The sequence below is a fragment of the Pituophis catenifer genome, unplaced genomic scaffold (assembly GCF_029215685.1).
Source record: "Pituophis catenifer annectens isolate HBS135680 unplaced genomic scaffold, rPitCat1.0.hap2 SCAF_1, whole genome shotgun sequence".
Classification (NCBI taxonomy): Eukaryota; Metazoa; Chordata; class Lepidosauria; order Squamata; family Colubridae; genus Pituophis; species Pituophis catenifer.
Genome location: NW_027256881.1, coordinates 92,503,014 through 92,516,340, shown reverse-complemented (window position 1 = coordinate 92,516,340; position 13,327 = coordinate 92,503,014). Strand labels below are relative to the sequence as shown.

Genomic DNA, 13,327 nt, shown 5'->3' with positions numbered 1-13,327 from the left:
GACCTGGACAATGATTCCTTATTGGATCTACAAAAGAGGTTTGTTAAAGCCTTGAAGAAGACTTATAAGATAGGAAAAAGAAAATCTGAAGAGAAATCAAAGCCTATAACAACATCTGAATTAACTATTAAAATTCCTAGAAGCAAAAGGAAGGAGTGCAAAGTTGGCTTGTTTGACCAAAGTTAATATAAATCACGTTTTTATAAAATTCTGGAAACCCTTTGTGGCTTTTGCTGATACCAATGCTGAAATGTATTTATAGATTTGTGTGTGGATAAGATACAGGACAAAGAGGTACTTGCATGTAACTTTATAGGAGGCCAAGAATTCTAAGTTTGTTTCTAGTTGTGATGAAAATAATAAGTTCTTTAATATTTTCCTTCTTTTTTCTTTTTCTGCACTTTCTGATCTCTCCTTTTCTTTCCTTCTTGAGTTAAGTTTGTATTGTCTGCTATTACTGTTTTTTTTTTAATATTTTTTTTTTAAAAAAGGAAGCTCAGGGGAAGTAATTTTTTAAAAGCATTCTGCTGCATTTCAGAAGAGGCACCAAACCAAAATTTACATTCTTTTAGTACTTATGGTTAGGAAAATACTAAAAAGCAAATAAAAAGCATAGTAGTCAGTAAGGAATTTTTACTCTCGCTGTATCTGCATGTAATGCATTTTCATGTGTTAACTTTATATAGATATACATTCCATTTAAGTGTATGTATGTGCTTCACAGACAAAAACATATATGTCCCAGAAGACCTGTGCACTGGAAGAAAAGCAATGGGCTATTTTCCTGGGAGACCAAGACTGGAGGGCCACAACAAAGGAAAGGAAGTAGTAGCCAGAAGCTGAGTAAATCCCTTTGATGTCCCTGCCCAAGTATTTCAGTTCAGACTGGACTGCCTTAAACTGTTTCAGAGGCAAGCCAGCATGAGCACACAAGAGGATCAATGTAAATGGTAAGTGTGGGATGCCATTTAGTTATACTGCAAGTAATGAAAATGAATTGGTGTGCCATTTATGGAGCCAGCCCATGACGTTTTAGTTGACTTCTATAAGAATTCAAAGTATGGATCAATTGATGATTTGATGATTCCTTAACCAGGAATCCTTTTTCTTTCTTTCTTTTTTTTTTTGGAGCTGCAGATTCCACAAGAGCTATTCAGTACCATAGTTACTTAGTGCTATTTTTAGAGATTTTAACACATCTACTAAGCTGCACACAGTCCATTAGCTTAATATTATGGCACATCAGATCATTAACAACGGTAATTTATTTGAAATTCCACATGGGCAACAAAAGAAAAATCTAGGGTAAGATGCCACACAAGGCTGGTTGTTTAAATTAGCTTAGTGAATTCAACATCGTGTAAGTTTGTATTACTGTATGTGATGATAGTATATTCCATCTAAACAGCTTTCGTTACTTTATTATAGTATTTTCACCTTAACTTTTTAAAAAAATATTGTAGATATAATAATTGATTTTGTTTTTAAAGAGATATTTTTTGCAACTTATTTTTCCATTCCAACTCTGAGACATATGCATGCAGAAAGAATACATATATCTCAGTGGGCTTGGGAAACTGTGCATCTTGAACCTGAATCAGAAGCATGGATGTTTTTCATGAAACAGGATTACAGTAGTATTCTACCAGATCTGTTGGATTATTTTATTAGCAACATTATATTTTGATGGAGAAAGCAAAGACAAGAGACTTAATTTTCTCTGCCCATCAATGTCAGTACTGATTATCCCAGACGCAGGTATATAGAGCCATAGACTGGGTTTAAGGAAGTTGATGATACCCCACTTTTCATACCTGAATACTGATTTGGAGGAACAACTTCTTCCTTAAGATGCACTTCCAGCTGCTGGACTTTACCAATCTGCCACTGAATAAGGACTTCGGTTTCTGATAGGCACAAACAAAATGGAGTTCTGGGAGGTTTCTGAAGGCAATCAGCTAGCCATCTCAGTCACTACTGTATTTAAGTTATTGTTGTGTTAGTTTTTGCCTTTTAATTATTTTAATTATTTTTAAAAAATGAGGAATTAGGAATGCTTCCTTCCCTTAGCTTGCCATACTTGAATGCAAAGCAGCACTTAAAAGATATAGGAAGGAGCCACATTGGTCCTAGTGGCAAGGAAGTAGGCCTTGATCCTGATGGTCCTCCCAGAAAGTTGGGGGTGACCCCAAGCCTGGTGCAAGGTAACATGTCCTGAACTGGCTCTGGTAGGAGCAGGAGGCCCAAATGAGGCACTACATTACCTCAGGAGTTTAGGGTCTTTTATACCAAGCTAATTTCTCCCTGTGTGTAGGGCCACCCTCCAGATGCCCAGCTCCAAAGTCACTAGTATCTTCAAAGATCCTTAAATAGATATGGTAGAATAATACTGTAATCCTGTTTCATGAAAAACTTCCCTTTAAGACCTTTATATTTAATAACACACCATGCATTCTTTTATATTTGGCTTCCCAGAGACTTTTGTATCAGTGTATAAAAACAGTTGTGGATCTTGGACTAGTTTCCACCAATTTTTTTTTTTTTATTCGTTTGAGATGAATTATCTTGCACAAGGGAACTATATTGTGTGTGTGTTTTTTCCCCCATAAAGGAATAAGTGTAATCAAAATAGGACACATGAACTTAATATTTTATAAAACTTCTTTAATTCACTCTTATTTTACATGAATATTCATCAGCACCTTATCATTTACTCTTGATAAAAAAAATCAACAGGACACAGTAAATGTTTTTTTTTCCCCATTATGAAAATATGTCCAGGCTTATGAATGTGCATATGAAGAGCAAAGTAAAAAACATACCAAAGCTATCACCTAATTCTTGAATTGATTCAATCCATTTTGGCTTTGTCAGAACACAAAGCTACCATTTCCACAAATCTAGACTACCACTGGGAGAAAAGCTGGAGCTTCTTTGAAGCCTTGGACCAAAGCTGATTTCTTGGCTCAGCCGGGAAGTCACAAATGAGGATCAGAAGATTCCTCCAGCATTGCAGAAGGGAAGAATGCATTAGTGTGGTGGCCTAGAACTTGTGCCTCAACTGTAAACATTAAAATAAATGTTATTAACTTGCATTTTTATTTATTTTCGTATTTGCTCTGTGTGTCAAGCATTCATTATTAACCCACTTACTCCTTAAAAAAATTAACGAAACTCCCAAAGTTATATATATGTGCAGTTTCTATCTGATTTCTTATTACTATAAACTGAAAAAACAAAACAAAAAAAACCACCTCTATATAGTTTGAGAAAGAAGTTTTATGTTTGGTTTCTTTTTCTTGTTTACAATACATGAATTTCATTCATAAGCGTGTACACACACCGACCAAAAAAGTATATCAATGTTTTCTGGCTTATCCATAAAAGATCTTTTCATTCTCTCTCCTTCTACTTACACAATACATACAAAAAATAATCTACAAAAAATCATTTACACTTGATTTCAGCAACAATGTTTCTAAGAAAAAAAATGGTTCTGTCCAACCATCAAAAAGGAATGTCAGTAAACAATAAATACAATGTGCTTTCTTTCCTATATAAACATATTTACACTTGAGTCTTTGGCTTTATGTTTGAATTTCTTTATAAAGAACTTTGATCAGACTGTCATTGCACAGTAAAATAAAATATGTCATTTTTAAAAAAATGTTTGTGGGATGTGTGGCTGTACTCTCTTGATATATATTCTTGCAGCACATAAAACCTACAGATTATCAATCTGTACACAGTGTTTTTAAAAACTTTTAACAATATGAAATTAAGAACAATTGTGAAATAAAACATTCAGTAGAATAGATACATGCAACAGATGACAGGACTAATGTATCTGAGAGACAGCGGAATATGCAAACACTGGAAAGTTTTACTTTGAATAGCAGATGTGCTCTGCCTTGACTCTTAATTTATTTTTGTGGCACTATATTCAGTTTGTCTACAGGGACAGAACAACAGTCTCTCTCTCTCTCTCATATATATATGTATATATATATATATATACTTTACACCATTTATTAAGAAAAATACTTTTGCATTTAAAAATTAAGTCTCCCCTTCACTAAAACGTTTCTTCACAGGTTCAACAGCGGATGCCAAAACACAGTTTATTAAATTTCATATTATTTGGTTCACTTGATTGTATTTATCCTTTCATATTAAGATGATTCAAGGTACTCCAGTGCGACATCATAGCAGAAACGATATTGTTCCTAATAGAGCAAAAAACACAAGTTACATTGCATTTGTGAAAGAAAGAAAATGAAGGAACCATTACTGCTCCATAGACTTAATTGCATATTTTGTTCTTAACTCACCAAGTTTTTATATTTGTTCATGATTTTTGTTAAAAAAAAAAATAAATAATTGGAATTCCTTGCAGTCAATGGCTTCATATCTCACTATGATGCTCATTGCTAATTATTTGTCTACCAAAGAATAGTTCTGCTCTTTCAAAATAATAATAAAAAAATTATTAACATTCATTTATCAGCTGACAAACCTCAATTTTTAATACTATAGCTGGTATTACATCAATCTGAATGAGTCATAAAACTAAGTCTAGCAAACCTAATGTAAGGTCCACAAAATTATTTAAAGAAAAGGAAGTTGAATAAGTCAAATATATGGTTTATAATATGGTTATGAAAATATGTATTTCCTAACAGATATTTTATTTTATTTATTTATATTTATTTATTTATTTATTTTTATATGCCACCCTTCTCCGGAGACTCAGGGTGGATTACAATGCGTTAAGCAATAGCCTTCATACTTTTATATATTTTATACAAAGTCAGCTTATTGCCCCCACAAACCGGGTAAAAGATATATCTTTTACCAAGGCCCATGATCTGGAAGGAACAATATTCTGAACGATGAAAAGAAATGTCAACTCTCTATCTGATTTTTTTTTTTTAAAAAGTTACCCACCCTTCCTCCAGGTGCAGAAAACCACCATCATAGAGCACTTAACAGGAAGTGCAAAAAAAAAAAATCTAAAATAATTTACTGCTGTTTCATTCTAGCTCTCTGATTAACTTGGTGCGTGGAGGTCAGGTGAGAATGTTTGGCTGGTTTCCTTGGCTGGTTTCTTCTCCCAGCTTAACAGCTTTTGGAGATGCGATCAAGCATTTTGCCCACATAAAGCATGACCTTGAAAATACCCCGCTTTGGCAGCTGCTCAGACTGTAACAGAATAGCACCATTGCTTTGTGCTTTTACATATAATCAAAGCTGTTAGAAATCATAGCAGGCTAGAAATACTAAAATAAACAACACTGATTATAAAGTATGTGTTCTGAAGTGCTTTTAAATTATAAGTGGAGAAGATACTAAGTACAGATCCGTGGAACTGCCCTCCTTCAGTCTAGCAGAACAAAACAAAACCAGTGCATAAATCTACTAGTGGGAATATTCTGCCAAGGAAAGGATGCAAAAGGGATTTATAAATAATTATGGTGGTGGTAGCCAAAGAGGAAAAAGGAGTTATTTTTCATAGAAGAGGTGTGTCATGTTATTCCACAAATTTATCCTAGACTATAACTCTTGCCATAATTGGCCAAGAATGGTAGGAGTTCAAGGGCCATAAGATCTCCACTCTTGCCCCAAACTTGACCCTAGTTATCCTTTCTTTTTGCCTTTTCATCCTCATGCCTATTGATTTTCCTTCCTGCTTCCCATTCTTTACTCTTTCTCACTTTATATCCTGTAATATTTTAGGAAAACAACTAGGCAAATATGCTACTTATGCCTTTTCTGATTGCAGGATGTCAGTTGTTTTAAAAAATCCCACATCAGAAACACTAGAGTTGATATGGGATTCTAATTTCTATTGCTTTTAGTTAGGATTGTTTCCATAATTTGAGAGGCTGGGCTGTGTAGATTGATTTATCTTACATTTGAATGATTGTTATGAAATTGAATTCAAAGAATTAAAAAATGGCCTTTAATAGTCACAGATTACATACAGATTCATAGGTTTCAAATTAGTACTGGCAATAAGCATCTTATTTTATTCTCTCTTTTTTTGTCAAGTTTTTAAATTTATATATAAGTGTTTTGAATACAGTGTAATGTCTGGGCATACCATTTTACAAAAAAGAAAGAGAAAAAAGAATAAAAAAGATAACACATATACTGATAACAACAACAACAACAACAATAAAAACAAAGTAATTTCTAATCATATTTATAATTGTATTCACTTATTTTTGTTCCTATTAAATATATTGACTTATATATAATTATAAACAATATTTATACTTTACTTAATTCTAACAATACTCTTTCTTCATCTAATTTCTACCTCTTATCTCTAACCATTGATAAAACTTATTCCACGTTAAATAGTATTCTGTGTCTCCTTTATCTTTTATTTTCAATGTCAATCTATCCATCTCTGCACAGTACAATATCTTCCGGATTATATTTTCATCCAATGGGGTGTTCTCATTTTTCCAGTATTGTGCAAATACTATTCTCACTGTTGTCAATACATGTAACATTAAATATATAGTCCCTTTGCCATAATTTTCTGGTATTATACCTCACAAAAATATTTCTGGTTTAAAATCTATGTGTTGCTTTATCATCTTCTCCAACTATGTATGTATTTTTGTACAATATTTGCTTGTCCAACACATATGATAATAAGTAACTGGAGTCTGATTACATTTCTAATATTTGGCGGACATGTTGTTAAACATTTTTGCTAACCTAACCCGTGACAAATGCCACCTATAAAACATTTTGTAAATATTTTCTTTATATGCTGTAGCCATTGTCAGTTTATAGTTTCTATCCCAAAGTTTTTGCCATTTGTCTAATTCTATCATATAGCCAAAGTTTTTTCCCCATACCATTGTTGTTTCCTTTACTTGTTCATCTTCCATTTTAAAATTCAGTAAATAATTATATATTTTCCTTATCAATTTTTCATCTGTCCCTAATAATACCTTGTTGAGTATTGTTGGTTCTTTATAAAAACCCTATGTTTTTGCATCTTTCTCGTATCTCAATTGTATGTGCAGATCTAGCCACCAACCTAAATCCATCCCTTGGTTTTGTAATTCCTATCTTGTTTTAAGTTCCCCATTCCCATTTAAAATGTTTTTATAGGTTACAGTTTTTTCCAAATTAACATTTGGAACATCTAATTTTATTCTGATGCAATGCAGAAAAACCTTGATTTCTACACGTGTCTGCATCTTAAAAATTTACAATTCTAGATTTAATTATAAATTTGAGGATTTAATTAATTCTATATTGTTACCTATGAATATTACATGGATCTTTTTGTCTCTTTTTTGGTAATTAACCATTTTCTTATTTTTTGTAATATTTACTTTGACTAAATCACCATAATGTACCTAGCTTTTTATTCTGCTTTGCATAACCATCACCTCTCTCGTTCACTCACTCTCATTTCCCTTATTAAATATAATTTTAAAAAGCAGTAATTTTAAAATTATTCAAATGATTCTTTGAACTGAATCATTTTAAGTTTTAATGCATTTTGGATGATGCCTCCTATAAGATTGGAAATTCTCTATGTACCTTATTTGGCAGAGATAGATAAATGGTGGGTCGCCTGGATAGCAAACTATTTTAATTCCACAGAACTCTCTGGAATTTTCTTGACAAAAATTAGCATTTCAGGCTGGTCCCTTGTTTAAACCATCTATGTTGTTAAAAAGAAACAGTTTGATGCCTTCTACCCCAAAGCTCATCCACTACTTTACAAGCTACATTATCTTCTCCAATCACTCCTCTTAGTTAGCATTGAGATGACAGCAATACAAAATTGCCTGAAACTCTGCCTCATGAGTCAAACTGGGACAGGAAGTTAAACAGAAAGAAAGATGTTTCCAGTGTTTATTGTGAAACCACCATCTCTCAGATTTATCAAAGGCCTAGATCTTTCAATGGTGACTAAAGACTTTATCCTTCAGCATGCATTGGGTGCATGGGAATACGTCTACAGCTATAAATCAGTATTACTACATTCTAGATGTATTCTAATTATTTTGATATACAGTATGTTGGTAATTAATTGATCATAGTCTGTATTTCTTGGAGTCTTGGAAAAAATGATTTTATTTAGATGACTTATATGATTTTCATGCGTTTGTTTATCTGATTATCAGCAGAACATAACTTACCGGCGTTTCTACCATGTTAGGCTTACTGTTCCGTAAAGTTTTTACTGCATGGAAAACATCAATGACGTTTTGCCTTTTAACCATTTCCACTACAATGCCTATGGCACAAAACATCCCGCTTCGCCCACCGCCGTTCCTGAATAGGAAAAGAACAATGGTTAATAAAAAATACTTCCTTTGTAAAGAAGGCTGAATCAGTTTGTAATTGAGCAATTCTTCCTGTTCTTGTTATTTGTTAGCATGTTCCCAAGACACTTAAATAGGTCCTATTTGTAGTTCTTAGCCTTATCCTTCATCAATCTCTGCTCATTCTGAGTTTTCGCTTTTGTGTCATTAGTTCTACACATATGGATCAGTGGTGGGTTTCAAATTTTTTTACTGTGGGTTCTGTGGGTGTGGCTTGGTGGGCATGGCATGGCTTGGTGGGTGTGGCAGGGGAAGGATACTTTAAAATCTCCATTCCCTCCCCAATCCAGGGGAAGGTTACTGCAAAATCCCCATTTCCTCCCAATCAACTGGGACTTGGGAGGCAGAGAATAGATGGGGGCAGGGCCAGTCAGAATTTTTACTACCAGTTCTCCGAACTACTCAAAATTTCCGCTACCAGTTCTCCAGAACTGGTCAGAACCTGCTGAAACCCACCTCTGATATGGATTATGTGTTTTCCTTAGTGAACTGACCTTCTTTCCACTTCCATTATCTCCCCTTTCCATTTTCAGATTTTCACTCATCTTTTTGGGGCAGCCACTCTGGCTTCTTCTGACATCTTCTTTTCCATCTTCCCCCCTCCCCCCAATTATTTGTCATGATGCTTTAAGTCAGTGGTGAAATTCAATTTTTTTTACTACCAGTTCTGTGGGTGTGGTTTGGTGGGCATGGTGTGGTTTGGTGGGCGTGGCTTGGTGGGCATGGCAGGGGAAGGATACTGCAAAATCTCCATTCTCTCGCCACTCTGGGACCAGCCAGAGGTGGTATTTGGCAGTTCTCCGAACTACTCAAAATTTCCGCTACTGGTTCTCTGAACTACTCAAAATTTCCGCTACCAGTTCTCCAGAATCTGTCAAAACCTGCTGGATTTCACCCCTGCTTTAAGTATATCTTTTGTGAGGTTCACTTTGGGCTTCAGTTTCTCTCGTCATTAATTTTTAGTAATAATTGCTTTGAGATTCACCATATTGAAATCTTTATATCTATTTTATATGTATTTATATGTTAGGGTATAGGTATATACATATGTATATGTATATATCATTATATGCATGTTATGTATATGTATGTGTATATAGCATATCTATATTTATTTATTTATTTTTATTTATTTATGTAATTTATATGCCGCCCTTCTCCCGAAGGACTCAGGGCGGCTTACAAAGAAAACAATTCAACAATTTGAAAATTACATAAAAATTAAAATCCAATTAAAATTTATTAAAATTATTTCAATGTAAAAATCCCCCAACGGATCAGCCCATTTGATAAAAGAGCCATGTCTTTAGTTCGCGGTGGAAGGAGAGGTCGGGGGCTGTCCTAAGCCTGGTGGGCAAACCGTTCCAGAGGGTTGGCACTCCCACAGAGAACGCTCTCCCCCTGGGGGCCACCAGCCAACATTGTCTGGCTGATGGCACCCTGAGGAGGCCCGCTCTGTGGGAATGCACGTTACGATGGGAGGATGACAGGAGATGATCCTGCAAATACCCTGGGCCTAAGCCATGTAGGGCTTTATAGGTGAGCACCAGCACCTTGAAACGGACCAGAAGGACCACCGGTAGCCAGTGCAGCTCATGCAAAAGAGGTGTCACACGGGAGTAATGAGAAGCCCCCAAAACAACCCACGCGGCTGCCTTCTGGACTAGCTGTAGCCTCCGGGTGCATCCCAAGGGCAGCCCCATGTAGAGGGCATTACAGTAGTCCAACCGAGAAGTAACAAGGGCGTGAGTGACTGTGGCGAGGGCATCCCGGTCTAGGAAAGGGCGCAACTGGCGCACCAGGCGTACTTGTGCGAAGGCCCCCCTGGTCACGGCCGTCAGATGATCTTCTAAAGATAGCCGTGAATCCAGGAGGACACCCACATTGCGAACCCTTTCTGAGGGAGTGAGTACCTCCCCTCCTATCACAAGTGACGGGACCACTAGATCACGAGATGCCGGCATCCACAGCCACTCAGTCTTGGATGGGTTGAGTCTGAGTCTGTTTCTTCCCATCCAGGCCTGCACCGCTTCCAGACAGAGGGACATCATGGAAAGGGCATCCCCAGGGTGGTCCGGGGTGGAGATATAAAGCTGAGTATCATCAGCATATTGATGGTACTTCATCCCAAAACCACGAATGATCTCACCCAGCGGCTTCATATAGATGTTAAAGAGCAGGGGGGAGAGAACCGACCCCTGAGGCACCCCACATGTAGGGTGTATGCACATGTATGTGTATATAGCATATCTATATGCTTGTTATGTATATGTATGTGTATATAGCATATCTATATGCTGTTATGTGTACACCTTTGACAGCCGGAAACAGAATTTCATTTTTAATGTGTGCCAGAGAGCACATAGGGGAAAAAAATGACAATAAAGGTTATCTTATCTTTAACATATGTGCTTGATTACATTAAGATTCAGTATTCCTGAATATAAACAATTTCATCTGTACATGTTATTTTTCTTTAATTGTCCCACTTTTGTTTTCCCTGTTGATTAAGATTAAGTCAAGCAGAGCTGATCACTCATGCCTTGTTAAATCTACTGAAGGATTTTCAGAGAGACAGATCAATTATTTTCTTGAAAGGACCATGTTTGTCAGAGTTTATCTTCCAACAGATGTTGAAATAATTAAAATGTCCCATTACTACTCCTTCATGTCTTTTTGAAAGACGTGTAATTAGCTTTTGGTTATCTCCTATTATGGTTTTATATCATCCTTCTTTTTTTCCTTGATAACCTGTTACCTAACAATAGCCTTGTTATATTTGGGCTAAGTTTCTGTTTCTTCACCCTAATATGATGTAATTCTAATTAGCTCATAACACCACACAGCAACATGTTGAAAATGAGTAGGGGAGGAGAGGAGAGAAGGGGAGGGGAGAGATGGGGGGAGAGGGAAAGGGAGGGAGAGAGAAAGAGAGACAGAGGAGCGGGGGAGAAGAAAAATGCTTACATATAGATGACTTCAGTCTCTAAAATTATATATTCTTGGCCTTAACAAAATCACCTGAGGGACTATTAGAAGGAAGAACTTAAATTTGGTCAAGGTTCAATGGTTGTAGGAAATATTTTGCTTAGAAAGTAGTTCTAAAAGCTTGAGTTGGCTGGTATACAATGTGGTCTGAGATATCCCTCATTTTTCTATTACATTTATGAATCTAGATAACCCTGTTCAAGTGTCCAATATCATCATACAAGATATGCTATCATAAAAAGGCATATACCATTTTTGGGAAGAAGAAATATTCCTCTTTGACTAGAGAAATAGGAGTAGACACTATTGTTGTTAAGTGAGACATATCTAGAACACTCACCTACATGAAATTCCATTTCCCAGCATGGCGATAATAAATAGTCAGGATTAAAATGCTAAATTACACTTACAGACAATGAATTATGGTTCTCCCTTCCCCTTCTTCGCATTCTTCTTGCCACTTTTCCACTTGAAGAATTAAGTTTAAGAATGACCTCTTGGAGCCTGGGACATCCCTATGAGGTGCCCAACTCAGATACTGGAATTGCTGAACCATCAGGTAACCTTCCTGAGGCTAATGAAAAGAAAAAAACAATTTTATACCCACTACAGACAATACCATGAAGTTACAAAAGAATGAGTGGCTATATTAAGATCAATGAAAAGTTAATGGCAGTGAACTAGTTTTCTAGTTCATCAGCCAGGATAGCAGAAAGCATGGTGACAAATTTTTTTACTCTGCACAGTTACAAAATTGAGAAGATGAAGAAGAGTTGGTTTGCAATGTAGCTTAAGTCATATCTCAGCTTGCATTGGTGCTACAGAAAAAAAAAAGTATTCTTCAAAAATATTGTTTATTTATCACCTTTGTACTTCACATAGTGAATCCAAGATAAAAGTTTGCAATTATTTAGTCAAATTTCTAAAAACAGTCCTGGTCCGAAGGGCTTTATTTTTTGAGGTGGGGGAAACCCATCTTTGTCATAGAAAATATAGCTCAATTACCAATGCCACAGGTTAATTTTAGGTGCTGCATCAGATGCAAAACAAGATATTCAAAGTTTTTCATCTTTTCAAAAATCCTGTGAGACAGATTAGGCTGGCAGATAGTAAAATGTTGTGGTTTTTTTTTTTTTAATGCAGAACTAATCTGATCCTCAGCAATTCTAATTATTAGATTAGATTTTATTAGATTAGATTTTTTTTTTCCTTTCCCTTTTCTTGCAAACTCCTATACCATCTGAGGAAAGTGTGAAAAAATTTCTGGAGACAGATGAGGGGATTTCCAGAGAAAAGAACAGCTGCTAGAATTAAATAAAATACAATGTTTTCAGTTCGAGGTGTGCGGTATTTGGATCTGATCTGGGTATGCTCATTGTTCCATGTTGGAGCCATGATTTTTTTCTACAGTCAAACTAGACCTCTAACCTAAGGAAAATACCCTTAAAGAGGAGATTGTATGGCTTACAATGCCTCCTGAACTTAAAAGTTCCAGTGTCTTTGTGGTTATGGAGCAAACTTGAGAAAAGACAAGTTTCTTGAAATGGCTGCTAACAGGTCCAGCAAGGATGATATAGCTGAAAGAATTTGAATTGTAGGAGTTGAGGTCCACATGTCTTAAAGTTACCAAGGTTGAAAAACGCTACCATACAGTAAGGTGTCTTTTTTTTTTTAAAGCCATTTAATTTTTGTAAAAATGTTTTTTTTTGAATATGGAAGTCCATTACAATAGCTCAGTAAACATGCCTTACCCTTGTTAAATTGCATATCCTGAAAATTCTGTTGATTACATCACACTCCATTGAGCAGGACATGCACTCAACCTGAATAGGACCATATCTCAGCATTCCTTCCTCCGGCCAATATTGTGGGCAACCCTGTGTGATATTAAATAAATGTATGTAAAAACTTAAGCAGCTTTAGACATTGTGCTAAATCATCATACATTGTGGTGTCTTCTAACTAAGACATCAGAA

At 35.6% G+C, this 13,327-nt stretch overlaps 1 protein-coding gene across 2 annotated transcripts in view; it reads right to left on the bottom strand.

The window, feature by feature from the left end:
• Nucleotides 1-2,684: 2,684 nt before the first annotated feature.
• PTPRK (protein tyrosine phosphatase receptor type K) overlaps nucleotides 2,685-13,327 on the bottom strand; it is a 376,839-nt gene continuing 366,196 nt past the window's right edge. For both annotated transcript variants that reach the window (XM_070932720.1, XM_070932721.1), the window contains exons 28-31: nucleotides 13,103-13,228; nucleotides 11,762-11,925; nucleotides 8,178-8,313; nucleotides 2,685-4,226 (exon numbers count right to left, since the gene is read on the bottom strand). In XM_070932720.1, the coding sequence (XP_070788821.1) occupies nucleotides 4,173-4,226; nucleotides 8,178-8,313; nucleotides 11,762-11,925; nucleotides 13,103-13,228 (480 nt within the window). In that variant the 3' untranslated portion in view covers nucleotides 2,685-4,172. The remainder of the gene's footprint in view (nucleotides 4,227-8,177; nucleotides 8,314-11,761; nucleotides 11,926-13,102; nucleotides 13,229-13,327) is intronic.